Source organism: Spermophilus citellus (genome assembly GCF_964194105.1).
Source record: "Spermophilus citellus genome assembly, chromosome: 4".
Lineage (NCBI taxonomy): Eukaryota > Metazoa > Chordata > Mammalia > Rodentia > Sciuridae > Spermophilus > Spermophilus citellus.
The window spans coordinates 34,303,256-34,317,909 of NC_138185.1; the positions used below are offsets into that span (position 1 = coordinate 34,303,256).

Consider the following 14,654-nt stretch of genomic DNA (forward strand, 5'->3'; position numbering starts at 1 on the left):
TTGAACACCAAAACCCCTTAGAAAGGGCCACTGTATAGATGTATCAAAATCCAAGAGTTTTTTAACAAATTTATATTTGTATAATTTTTGCCCTGAGAGTCTTAGTGCCATCTGGTGTCTAGAGATCTACACCAAAGATTTTGACTTTAATACAGTCTATACAGAGACATTTTAACATTTTCTGATGCCATATAATTACTGATATTTCTTACAAGTTGTTAAATTTGAAGCATCCTGGCTATATTTATATGACTGTAACTTTCATTGGCTTCAAAATGAATTTTCCTAATTCATTAGTTAGGACCTTCTAATAAGGAGCTAGTGTGACATGGAGCAGATGCATTGAATTCTTCAGAACCAGCTAATGACAGCATCAGATGAACAAGACCCGTGCTTTTCTCCTTGTGTTTCATATCAATTCATCACCTTTAAAAAATGGCAAACATAATTTACAAAGTACTGGTCACGTTGACTTGATTTTATTTAACAACCATCCTTCAGATAATTAGCCTTATGGAACTAGATTTTATGATGGACCAAAATAAGAGAAGCCAAGGTTTTCCTGTGGATAAATTGGAAAAGTCAGGGAAATGGATAAGGAAGGAGACTGAATGTGACTTTGGAAGAAGAAAGAGGTTTTATTTTAAGAAGGGGTGTCAAAGAGGGAAAAGTCATCAAAAGTCACTCAGCTTTAAAAGCTTCGAGCCATATCACCACTCTTGTCTGAGTCCCGTATATAACTGTTGATTTGAGTTGGGTAGACAGTAGAGAAATTGACTCTCAAGTCTTTCTGAACTGAGATAGCTTAGTTTTGTTCCTCTCCATCAAACTGGAGCCTTGAATTTCACCTTGAACTGTTTTCATAACTCTCTTGTGTTCAAGGATATTGAGATCTTCAGCACATTCACCTCTCTGGTCTTTGTTACCTAATCTGACAATAAGGCCAATAGACCAGAAAATCTCCAAGGATCCTTCTGCTTTGAAATACCGTAATTCTGATGTCACATTAGTAGTTCCAAGGTCAAGAGCAGGAGATATTGTGGGTCAGAATGAGAGTCAGTGATAGCAAGGAACCTTTCGATAATATATTTTGGTATATTTTGTCATCCTCAACAATGGCTCCAAGGAGCCAGTCTGAATGGATTTAGAGCAAACGGTCAGGGTCACTGCTCTTTTGACCAAACACTTTTCATTGCCACCCTATACTCATCTAAAACTCATTCATGCCCTTAAATTGTACAACCATAATTGTATACCTCACCTATTTCATAAAGAGAAAAGAGGACTGGCAAGACTCAACTTTTATCACTGGCAAATAGTTCACTGAAAAACATTGAATATGAAAGTTATGTTGAGAATTCAGGGCCTTCCATGTCACTGAACATTTACCTACCTCTTTAAGGATATTGTAATTTATAACATTGAATTTTATTTCTAACCTCCTTTTTGTTGTTGAACTCAGAAAGAAACAAGAGTTTTGAAATGTCTTCCTTTGTGGAAACCAAAGGACTCGAACAACTTACGAAGTCTCCGGTGGAATTTGTGGAGTATCCTTGATTTGACGAATGTCTGCGGAATTCACACCACTCTGAGGTCACACGCTGTTTGTTTCTTTGCTCAAAGATGCATAAAATGGCTTATGTTGTAACCTGGGAGTGAGGAATGGTCTCAGGGCTCATATACAATGCTAAGCAGGGTAGACTGGAAGACATGGCAGGGAACTGGCTTTGGAGTAAGATAAGCCCAGTTTACAAGGTTGTGTGGCAATTTGGTCAGTCCTGCTTTTCTTCATCTCTAGACAGAAATAATCTTCTAGCTTTATGAGTTGCTATTTGGATTAGCCCTTTCTAAAATTTTTATTTTAAGACAGGATCTTGCTAAGTGTCCAAGGCTGGTCTTGAACTTGTGATGCCTTCCTAGTTGCTGGGATTGTAGGTATGCTCCACTGCACCTAACATTATACAATTTTTATCATTATCCATGAACCAAAATAAAAACAGAATTTTTAATCATTTTTGCATAAAGTCAATGCTAACTATCTCCAAGAACTCAATTTCATGAAGCAATTCCTAGAATAAAAGTTACCTTTAAAACTCATCAAAGAGGAGGGGAAAGAAATGTAGACTCCATAAGTAAAGTCACACTATACAAATCACTACTATTACTATTCACTATTGACTTTGCAATAGATCTTTTGTTATAGGTTTTATCCCATTTTATTCTCACAAACATCCTGTGATGTAGGAATTTTAAATCTGCTTTAGAGATGAGGAAACTACAACACTGAAGAGTGAAATAGCTTTCCCAAGATCACAGTGCTAGCAGGTCCCTAAATTAAGATTCCAGCCCATTTTGCCTGGCTCACAACTTTAGCTAATCTCCACCCCACTGGGTCATTGGAACTAATCAGTTGTGTTTTCAAGATAGTGCATTTTTTAACAACTACACAGTTCTCAGCATGGAAACTGGACCACAATATTAAGCAAGGTCAGAAACCTCTGTGCTATATTTACCTCATTATCAATCATAAAGAGGACCTCAGTCTTAGCAAACAGCATTCCCAGGGAAGGTTAAGAAAAGGAGCAGAGAGCATTTCAAAAATAGCTGTGCAGTTTGTATTATCTGCTTCTGCCAAACACAATACCATCTTCTCACATGACTTAATACAACACAGCTTCCTGCCGCGTCCTTAATCATTAAGATTGTCCTTAACAACTTCCACGAAATCACATTGACTTTGGCTCAGACATTTTTGCCACCTCATTGGTTTTCACCCACAAGGCTCTGTAAAGGTGATGATGGGTTTGTAAAAGCACACTTGTTCTGTTCATTGAGAAAGCTTTCTGCACGGTTTACCCACTAACCCAGTGTGATCATCAGTGTTCATTTCATTTCCCCAATGGAGAAAGGCACAAATCAGCCTCACAGTTCATACCACGGACTCATTGTATTTTGTTGTTGTTCTTGTTGTTTTGGTTTTTATTATTTTTAAAAAATATCTTTAGTATTTATTTATTGATTGATTTTTATGTAGTGCTGATGATGGAACCCAGTGCCTCACACCTGTGAGGCAAGGGCTCTAACCACTGAGCAACAACCCCAGCCCAACTCATTGTTTTCATTACTGTATTCACTACTTAACATGATGGTCCAGATATAACAAAATGCAGCTGAGCAGAATATATCCAAAAGGAACACGTGTGGACTCATCCAACTACATGCCCCAGCTCTTCTGGAATGCAGGCTGTCAGATGGTGGCCCTTAACTTCCAGACCGTGGGTAAGTAGCACTGCTCATTCTCATCCAAATGTTCTGTTTCAAAGTCACATCTCAAATGTCCAAGAATACAAATAATAATAAAAGCTGGCAAGGATATGAAGAAAAGGAACACTTCTACATTGATGGTGGGATTGTAAATTAGTAAAATCAGTATGGAGTTTCCTCCAAAATCTAGGAAGGAAACCACCATGTGACCCAGCTATACCACTCCTTGGCATTTATCCAAAAGAACTAAAGACAGGGATACATGCATATCCATGTGTATAGCTGCACAATTCACAATAGCCAAACTATGGAACCAGCCTATGTGTCCATTAACAGGATAAAGAAAATGTGATACATATACCCCATGGAGGGATGACAAAATCATAGAATTTGCAGGGAAATGGATGGCATTAGAGCAGATTATGCTAAGCGAAGCTAGCCAAGCCCTAAAAAACAAATGCCAAATGTCTGCTTTGATATAAAGAGAAAAACTAAGAACAGAACAGGAAGAAAGAGCATGAGGAAAAGACTACAGTAAACAAAGACGAATGGGGGGAGAGAAACGGAGAGAGAAGGGAAAGCATATGGAAATGGTAGGAGACCTTCAAGGATACATAAAATTATAAGAGGTTATGAGGGGCAAGGGGGAGGGAAAAAAAAAGGGAGAGAATTGAACAACAGCAGGGGAGGTAGAGAGGGAAGATGGGAGGGGAGGGGAGGGGAGGGGGGATAGTAGGGGATAGGAAAGGTAGCAGAATACAACAGTCACTAATATGGCATTATGTAAAAATGTGAATATGTAACAGATGTGATTCTGCAATCTGTATTTGGGGTGAAAATGGGAGTTCAAAGCACAATTTGAGTCTAATGTATGAAAGATGATATATCATGAACTATGTAATGCGATAAATAATCAATTAAAAAAAAAAAGAAGAATGAAATTATGACTTTTGCAGGAAAATGAGTGGAACCAGAGAACATCTTATTAAATGAAATAAGCTAGACTCAGAAAGTCAAAGGTCATATGGTTCCTCTCATGTGGAAACTAGAGAGGAAATGGGGAAAAAAGAAAATATCACATGAAAATACATGGAGACTTGTAGAGTAGAGGAAGTTCAGGGGGAGGTACTAGAGCAGGAACTTGAACACATTATGTCATGCAGATGTATGAATGTATCAAAATAAATCCTACTATTATCTATAATTATAGTCCTTCAATAAAAATATCTAAAAAAAAGAAAGAATTACCCCACTGAATTGGAATTAAGCAATCAATGTGAGGTTTTTTTTTTAATTTGAATCCATTTTTTCACTTTATAGCTTTTCTATTAACAAATTTGTCTGCCTTCCCAGATGCAATAATTCATTTTTTATTATGTTAAAGGACATGGCTTACTACCTGGAAGTGACAATTTGTCATTGCTATTAATTTTTATTTCTTCTCTTGGTATTGCCAGTGGAATTACTTTTCTAAATGAATTTGGTTTAATTGAATCATGTTTCCCTCTGACCATTGAAAAGATTTCTATTAAAATCTAAAGTTATAAATTCATCTGAAGAAAACTGATATTTTTAATTTTATGTTTTTCTCTCACAAAAAGAATGCTTCACTCTTCATTTTTAAAAATCTTATATTAACACCCTCAGTAAAATTGCTAGCCCTCATTAGAGGTCTAGTTCCTTTACATGAAATCTTTCTCCTTTTTTTAAAATTGCATTTTAACATATTATTCCTAGTTATTGATATTTGTATACTTATTTTATATATATATATTTTATAAGTGATCATTTTCCTAAGCTTTTAAAATAGCCTATTTTGGGCAATAAATTTGTCTTCTCAGATGCACAAACACAGCAATTTAATCATATCTAATTTCCTCTACTCCTTATTGCTTTAGGCTGATCATTCTAGATAATATTAAATGATAACATTGGGAGTGGGCATCTTCTTCTTCATCCTGATACTTGGAGGACTTTTAAAGTAGTTATGCTATCGAATATGATATGGGTTATGATTTTGTGACAAATAGTCTTTAAAATCCTAAAGAAGTATACACGTGTCCTAATTGACCAACAGTAGTTTAGGAATTTATGTTAAATGCTAATGTATTTCTCTTGGCCAACAATTGATATGATCATATATTCATTAATATAAGCAATTCTCGTAATAGGTCTCCCAACATGTAATTATTCTTTTGTTCCTAAGATAAACTCTAATTGTTTCTTGTATTTTATTTATTAGACCATATGACTGGCTAATGTAATTCCTTAGGCTTTTGGAGTTAAATTTTTTTTTTCAAATATGATAGGCCTATTATTTCTTCTCTCCCTCAATACTTTGTCTGATTTTTGTATCATAATTATAAAAGCTTAATAAAATGAGAGATAAATTTTCACTTATTTTCCCTGCTTTAATAATGATTTGTTACACAGAGCTTTGAAATAATTCCATCATCCCCTCATTATTGTCCACATCAGTAGAAATGAATCATGACTCAGATAATACCAACCAGTGACAGCTTCCCAGATTCCTTATGAGTTTATTATTTAATGATATTTGTAGAACTAGGGGGTATCATGCATGTTAGGCAAGTGCTCTACTACTGAGCTACAGTTCTGGCCTTCCAACATTTTGTTTTTGTTTTTGTTTTTTTCACCAGCAACTGCAGTAAATGTGAATGTTTATTTGATGGTACTGATTGAATCTTAGGGAAACTTTGATCAGTGACCTTTATATACTGGAAAAGAGTCAATGTATAATCAGATATTGGTTTTAAGTTAATTATAGAAATGAAAACATTTTTTTAAAGAGAGAGGAAAGGGGGGGAGAGAGAGAGAGAGAGAGAGAGAGAGAGAGAGAATTTATTTATTTATTTATTTATTTTAGTTCTCGGCGGACACAACCTCTTTGTTGGTATGTGGTGCTGAGGATCGAACCCGGGCCGCATGCATGCCAGGCGAGCGCGCTACCGCTTGAGCCACATCCCCAGCCCGAAATGAAAACTTTAAAAAGGAAATTTTTCCTATAAATTAAAAAACAAAGCATTATAACATCCCCTGTCAGTGAATATATATATATATATATATATATATATATATATATATATATATATATATATATATATAATTCCAGCATCAAAAATTGGTCTTAGGGGAGTATAAGTTGGTCTAAGCTCTCAGAAGGGCATTTTAGCAAAATTATTAGAAAAACTTTTCCAATGTGCACATCTTTTGTCCAGAAATTCTACTCCTAGGAAAATCATAAGTATTCAAAGATTTTACCACAGTGATGTTCAACAAAATGTTATATGTAATGGTGAAAATTAGAAGAAATATAAACGTGCCCAAAATATCTACTCTAAGGAATTTATATAGCTATCACAATTAAAGGTACATTCATACATTGCTGGTGGGGCTGCAAATTGGTGCAGCCAATTTGGAGGGCAGTATAGAGAGTCCTTGGAAAGCTGAGAATGGAACCACCATTTGACCCAGCTATTCCCCTTCTTGGACTAAACCCAAAAGACCTAAAAAGAGCATACTACAGGGACACAGCTACATCAATGTTCATAGCAGCACAATTCACAATAGCTAGACTGTGGAACCAACCTAGATGCCCTTCAATAGATGAATGGATTAAAAAATGTGGTATTTATACACAATGGAATATTATTACTCAGCACTAAAAAATAACAAAATCATGGCATTTGCAGGGAAATGGATGGCATTAGAGCAGATTATGCTAAGTTAGCCAATCCCTAAAAACAAATGCCAAATGTCTTCTCTGATATAAGGAAGGTGACTCAAAACAGAGTAGGGAGGAAGAGCATGAGAAGATTACCACTAAACAGGGAAGAGAGGTGGGAGGGAATGGGAGGGAGAAGGGAATTGCAGGGAAGATGAAAGGAGACCCTCACCATTATACAAAATACATATATGTTGGTGTGAGGGGGAAGGGAAAAAAAGAGAGAGAGAGAGAGAAATGTGTCACAGTAGATTGGATAGAGAGAGGTGATGGGGGGAGGGGAGGGGGGATAAGGAAGGCAGCAGAATACAACGAACACTCGTATTGCTGTATGTATAAACGTGGCTGTATAACCAATGTGATCCTGCAGTCTGCACATGTGGAAAAATGAGAATTCATACCCCATTTGAATCAAATGTATGATATGTCAAGATCATTGTATTGTCTCAAGCAACTAATAAAAATAAAAATAAAAACAATTAAAGCAGAGAAATATTAAATGGAATTGACATATTGTAATAAAAATACATTTAAAGTGGAAAAAAGATTATAAACCAATCTGTTGATAGTATTTTCTCTGGGTCTGGAGATTACAGCTGGATTTTTTTCCATACATTGTTATCCTCATTTTCACAATGAATAACTATTTCTTTGGTTAAAGAGAACAGTTACCAAAGTGTGCTATAATAAATCTTAGTTCCCTGTCTTACTTTCTCATTACAAACATAAATACTGTCACAGTGAATTTTGTATTTTGGATTATTTAGACCTGGCAATGCAAATCAACATGGGCATGTATGAATACAATGGGAAGAGTGGCTACAGGTTGAAGCCAGAGTTCATGAGGAGGCCGGACAAGCATTTTGATCCCTTTACGGAAGGCATCGTTGATGGGATAGTGGCCAACACTTTATCTGTCAAGGTATGGACACCCTTGTCCCTAACAAAGGTCTTAAATATTATATATTTTGCATAAAGAAGTGGTTTAGTCATTAAATATTTAATATCTAGTAAATGCTTTACTTCCTTTCTATAGTTTTTTCCTTTTAAGTATCAAATCTTCATGAGAAATTTTAACAGGACACATGAATCTTATTAGGGTCCAATCAAATGAACTAGTGAGACCCACAATGGCCAATGCTCTTTTGATGTAAATATCCCATGAAATTTACATGAAAATTAGTGACCCAGATGGAACAGTTCAGGTGTTTCCCTGCCCCCACTAGTTCTTACTAGTTCCTCAGCAAAATTAAAGGGGAAAAAATCCACTAAGTTATTAAATATTGAACAGAAGCTTTCAGGTTAGCATGGATTTTTAATTTCTACCATATCATTCAGGTCTTTTAAAATTCACACTAATAATCTTAGAGGGTTGCTTTATTTTATATATATATATGTATATGTATATATATATGATCCAAAAAAATAATTCCAAAAGCACTTTCTTCAGTTTTTGAAATAAATGTTACAGAAGATATTTTTGAGCTGTCAGAAAATGTTTTTAATACTATGAAAGAGGAGTTTATTTTTATAAAGAAGTTTTTACATGAATTCCATAAGTCATTCATTATTAGAAAAAAGCTACAATTTTGTTTCCTCTTTTAAAGTATCATTTATTTTATGTTTTACTAAATAACTCTGGAACTAGGAGACTCTCATTGCACAAAATGCAATTTTCAGATTGGACTTGAACCAAGGCATTTGAAGACTATGTAAAAAGGGACTTTATCACAATTACACTAATTTCTATCTAACCTAAGCAACCGATCCCCCTTTTCCTCCAAAACTTCTTTCATTTTATATCAAAGATTTAAAATAAAATTTTAGTGAAATATTTTGTCTTTTGAAGTTATTACAAACCCCCTTAAGCTAAGAGTGAAGTTGGCACAACTTGAGCTTCATGATCATATTTATTTTAGGAAATTGTTTTCAGCAGAGAATGTCAAATTCCCACCCTGTGTGATTAAGATAAACTCAGAAGCCCCTCATGCTCATAAAATGCTATTTTTAGAATCCTTGTCAATGCTTGTTATAACTGAGTCAAACTAATGTTTTTGCCTGGTTTATAGAATCATCCTGCTTCATGTTTTCTTATTTATTTATTTCGTTTTGAAAATCCTACTGCAACAGAACAAGCAATTATAAAATAATGACACAGAGGCAGGAAAGTGAGTGTTAAAGAAGTAGTGGAGGCCCAGGCATTTGTAACCTGCTGCTCCCCTCTCCAGAGGAGATATTGCTCTGGAGCTGTCCATCAGGGACAGACCACAATGCAGTGGGGTCCTTCCTACCTTGAACAGTACAGCTCGACCTGCATGCAGCTCGTATCTGTCATTCACACTTTTGTTTTGATCTTCATATTTCCAGAATGGACTTATAAACCCACCTATTTTGCTGACACGAACACTGTGTTTTAATGCCCTTAATTTACTTTAGGCGTCTGCTTTGGTCAAACTGCATAAGCATCCAAACTCCTTGGTGCATCTGAATTCCCAGTGGGACTCACATCACTTGGAAGTTTTAAACTCAAAAAAGCCTGCTGAATAGTTCTCATGTGGAACCTCAGGTTGAACAGAGAGATTATCCCTAGCAGATCCTATGCACTTGAGCCAGAGAGAACATTCAGGGAGAATGGATGGTCCCAGAACAAGTTCAGAGAGCCTTCTGAATGACTTTCTCTCTCACTTGTTCAGAATCTCTGACCTCATCAGCATGTCACCAACTTTGACTTTATGCAGCCTCTGATGACTATTCCCATGCCACCATTGTGTCTGACCTCTGACTCAGCCCTAATCTTGGAAATTCTGACCCCTTTCAAGGACTGAGCTCAGAAAGCTCTTGACTGACTAGCAGGCAACTATGTTCCAAACACAATCCAAATGTATCAGCTTTACTCCATTATCTCTTGCCTCCTGCTGCTGTTCCTCTTTCTGGTATAGAGCAGACACATCTTCTTTGTCTCCATTAACCTTAATGATAGATCCCTCAGATTTGGACAACTCCGTTAGAAAAAGGGGCAGATTTGGGAGACATTATATGAATATGTAACCTTAAAATCTCCTTTAACCCCACAATGTTGGTTAATTCTGTAGTTAAGCAAAGAATGCCCACAACTGTGCAGATGTCTAACTGCATGAGGTTAGAGGTAATGGTCAACTGCTCTTGATGGTTTATGGTAGTTATTGCTTTATTTATTCCTTCTGCACTATTCTGTCTTAGGTTGACTCCTAAGCTTTTCCACGGTCATTATTCCTCCACCAGCTTCTTAAGAGAAATTCATATTGCTAATCTTGTTTCTGTTTCATTCTGCTCATAATTTAACATTCATCAGCAGCATTTGTACCCCCTTTAAAATGCATCTTGCATCTTTGCTACTCATTTTTCAAGATGTATTTTTCGTTGTTTGTTGTCTAGATTATTTCAGGTCAGTTTCTTTCTGATAAGAAAGTTGGGACTTATGTTGAAGTGGATATGTTTGGTTTGCCTGTGGACACCAGGAGGAAGGCATTCAAGACCAAGACTTCCCAAGGGAATGCTGTAAATCCTGTCTGGGAAGAAGAGCCAATTGTGTTCAAAAAGGTGGGTCTCGGTGGTACACTCTGTAATCCCAGTGACTCAGGAGGCTGAAATGGGAGGATTACTAGTTGGAGGTAAATCTCAGCAATTTAGGGAGATGCTATTTCAAATTAAAAAGGGAAAAGGGCTGGGGATGTAGTAAAAGCACCCCTGGGTTTAATCCCCAGTACCAAAAAGTGGGGCGGGGGAGAGAGTCCTTGTATTCTTGACACGATACTGTGTTTTTGTTTTTAATTTTTTTTTTAGTTGTAGTTGGACACATACCTTTATTTTATTTATTTATGTTTATGTAGTGCTGAGGCTCAAACCCAGTGCCTCACATATGCCAGGTGAGCGCTGTACCACTGAGCCACAACTCCAGCCCACAGCACTGTGTTTTTGATGTGTTTCTGCTGAGGGGAAAAAATAAAATAAACAATTACTTCTGGTTAATTTGACAATTCAGAAGTTTACAAAGCAATTGGATTTTGAAAACAGGGAACTAAATACATAATATCAAGACCATTAGCTGTATTCAAATAGAGAACTTTTCTCATTTCTCACATTAAAAATTTTCATGTGCAAAGAAAACAGCCTGGTTTGTACATATCCCTCACTGGAAGGGAGGTGACAAAACATGGATGGAGCCCAACTATTGTTAACCCATGTCCTTTCCTTCTGAAAATTTAACTTCTGGGACAAGAGTTTAACTTTTTATCTAAATGAGCTAAGTACAAACTTCAACTTGGCTTTGGAAAAGGAGGACCTACTTCTTTCTTGGAATTTCAACCAGTTCTTGTCACCCAGTGTGCTTTTTTTTTTTTTTTTTTTTTTTTTTTTTTTGTTCCCTTAGGTAGTTCTTCCTTCTCTGGCCTGTTTGAGGATAGCAGTTTATGAAGAAGGAGGTAAATTTATTGGCCACCGGATCTTGCCAGTACAAGCCATTCGGCCAGGTATGGATAATGTGATGAGAAGCTCCTTATCAAAACTATAAAAAAAAATCACCTGTTTAAGCAACTATCTGGGGCTTTGTAATTTTGCTATATAAAAGGCCTATATGATCATTTACTTAAATCTAGTAGTTTCTTGTCTTTATGATCCATTGTAATGTGTTCTTGTTACAATAATTATGTGTAATAAAATATCTGAAGCTTATATGTAAGTATTTATGTTCCTGGCTCAAGAGTCTGAAGGTTAGCAGTGTATATTTGTCTGTTTTATCACTACTATAATGAAAATCCCTGAGGTAAACTGCTTTATAAAGAAAAGAGGTTTGTTTAGCTCACAAAATCAGGCATCCCATCATCCCATCAACGTTGCCTCTGGTGAGGACCTAATTTAATTCTGGGTGGCATCATAGCAGACATGTGTATTTGGGAGTGAGAGATCACCTTGCCAAATAGGAACCCAGAGAGCTGAGTAGAGCCAGACTTGCTCTTTTTTAAAAAACCCTTTCTCAAGAACTAATTCAGGGTCCCAGAGAACTATCTTAATCTCTCCTCAGGGCACAACCCCAGTGACCCTTCCACTTGTCTCCACCTCTTGAAGTTCCCACCACCTCTTACATCATCACACTGGGGACCAAGCTCCACAGAGGAACTCAAGGAGACAAATCACATCCAAACCATTGCACAAGGTTTAGCTGATCCAGCCTGGCCTCAGCAACATAGCCGTGCTTCAAGCCATTGATTGGGTTCTGGTGTGTTCCAAGTGTGCTCATTCTGGGGTGCAGGCTGAAGGGACAATGGCACCTAGAGTATGGACTTCTCTTAGAAGATCACCAGAATGCAAAAGGAAAAGTCTCACTCTACATATATATTTTGTGCCTCTGTTTGTGCCACAGTGCTAACATCCCATTGACCAATGCTGCACCTCAATTAAGAAATCAAGTATAATTCTACTATAAGGAACAAATTTGGACCAATAGTTCAAACTGTGGCATGTATTTTTAAATTCTCTCTTTTGGGGGGGAATATGGTTAGAAAGGGAAAAAAATAGAATCAACAATGTTTTCCTATCTGATGAAGTAAATAAGACCTCATCACTCAAAATTATATGAGAGAGAAGTGACCCATTTGTCATCCAAAGTCACCTAAAATAAACCCTTGCGTCCCACAGATGTTCATAGCTGTAGCTAACATTGTGAAGACGATATGTGATACCCAGTGTTGTTGTCACCCTCCAGGCTATCACTACATCTGTCTGAGGAATGAAAGGAACCAGCCCCTAATGCTGCCAGCTGTCTTTGTCTACATAGAAGTGAAAGACTATGTGCCAGACACATATGCAGGTAAGCAACCTGACTCAAGGGCATGTCTCCATCTGGGGTCATTCATGTTTTTGTGGCTTAATGGAAGAAGCACTGAACCAAACCAAGGCAGGAGATGTGGCCTCTGAATCCCTTCTATTTTTGTCTGTATGTTTAGAGGTATGTTGCTCAGACTTTGTGATTACATTTTAATGCAGTTTATTTTCATTTAAACCTCAATGCCTCCATTTGGAACGTGTTTACTCTCTGGTAGTCTTATATTCATGGGCTCAGAAATTCTTGACTCATGCTACCGGGGGCTACAGTTCTTTATCTAGGTCTGTGCAATGAATTTGGCTTCAGCTAGTTTTAGAATCCTGATCCTGGTGGGCACAGAGTTGACACCTATAATCCCATTGACTTGGGGGGATAAGGCAAAAGGACCACAAGTTCAAGGCTAGCCTCAGCAACTTAGTGATACCCTAAGCAACTTAACGAGACCCTGCCTCAAAATATTTTTAAAGGGTTTGGGGTGTAGTTCAGTGATAAAGTGTTCCTAGGTTCAATCCCCAATACCAAGAGGAAAAGAAAAGAATCCTGATTTTTTTTCATGCGTAGAGTCCTTAATTTAGAGGATTAACTTGTGACAATGTCAAACAAAAATCACAAATTTAAATGCTTATAGTACCAAATATTCCATGAGGAAAAAAGACACTGGGAAATGGTGGAGACTATGGCAAATTTGGAACATAGCCCTCATCCAGAGATGGTCATAATAACTCCCTCCACCTAACCACTGCCATGCAAATGAGACTCATATTCCCAAATCTTTGGATTGTTCCAATAGTGTGGAAAGTGGGCTCTTTCTATGAAATGTTTCTGTTTATGAAATACAATTTGGGCCAAATAAGACAAATGGTAGGAACATTATGGGACAGATGGATGTTTTAAAAAGAAACTAGAGAATGTGAAGTTTTGTGGCATCCTGAGTTTGAACCTGTCCAATGTAGCTTTCAGAGCTGAACTCCTTTGAATTCTGTCTTCTTAAGGTTTCAGCAAAGTCCTGACTCTTGTCTGTTTCCAAAATGTTGCATTAATGGGTGCAAAGGAATATAGGTGGGTGGAAGAGTGAAAGATGGATGCTAAATGGGCAGATGGATGGGTGGGTAGTTGGATGATGAGTGAATACATGGACAAAGTGTTAGATGGATGGGTGGTTAGATGGATGATAGGTAATCAATACCTCCAGAACCTTCCATCTACAACATTGCTTCCCTGTTTAGATGTGATCGAAGCTTTGTCAAACCCAATCCGATATGTGAATCTGATGGAGCAGAGAGCTAAGCAACTGGCTGCTTTGACACTGGAGGATGAAGAAGAAGTAAAGAAAGAGGTGAGAGGGTGTTACTCAGGGTGTGAAGCTTGATTTCCACACCAACTTTCTGACTTCACCTCAGTGATCTTATTCCAGGGAAATAAAAATGGCATATTGGAACACAGTTTCATGGAGTTCTGCATCATGTCACAAAACATCCAGATGATCAACTCAGCTTTCTATATTTTATCTTTTGTTATTCTGTGGACACCACTAGCATCTTATCTTGTGATCATGTTAAACAGTACACATCTTGCTGTTTCAGGTGTTTCTGGATGAGTTCATACCAACTAAAGGTGATTAAGGCACAGGAGAGTGAAGATAATCAAGTCATTTGTATTTTCCTTTGTTTTAAATATAAAATGCAGGATGTTCACAGTGCTTTTGTGATTTCTTACAATACAAAAAGTGTTGAATACAATGCCTGGAGTGTGGTTATGTGTTAGGGTCTATAAACAAGTCAAGAT

General features: G+C 37.0%; 1 protein-coding gene across 6 annotated transcripts in view; it reads left to right on the top strand.

Moving 5' to 3' along the window:
• PLCB1 (phospholipase C beta 1) overlaps window positions 1-14,654 on the top strand; it is a 718,158-nt gene that overhangs the window by 571,943 nt on the left and 131,561 nt on the right. For all 6 annotated transcript variants that reach the window (XM_081292670.1, XM_081292671.1, XM_081292672.1 and 3 more), the window contains 7 exons: window positions 1,463-1,547; window positions 3,155-3,279; window positions 7,777-7,931; window positions 10,424-10,588; window positions 11,418-11,517; window positions 12,750-12,854; window positions 14,096-14,205. In XM_081292670.1, the coding sequence (XP_081148796.1) occupies window positions 1,463-1,547; window positions 3,155-3,279; window positions 7,777-7,931; window positions 10,424-10,588; window positions 11,418-11,517; window positions 12,750-12,854; window positions 14,096-14,205 (845 nt within the window). The remainder of the gene's footprint in view (window positions 1-1,462; window positions 1,548-3,154; window positions 3,280-7,776; window positions 7,932-10,423; window positions 10,589-11,417; window positions 11,518-12,749; window positions 12,855-14,095; window positions 14,206-14,654) is intronic.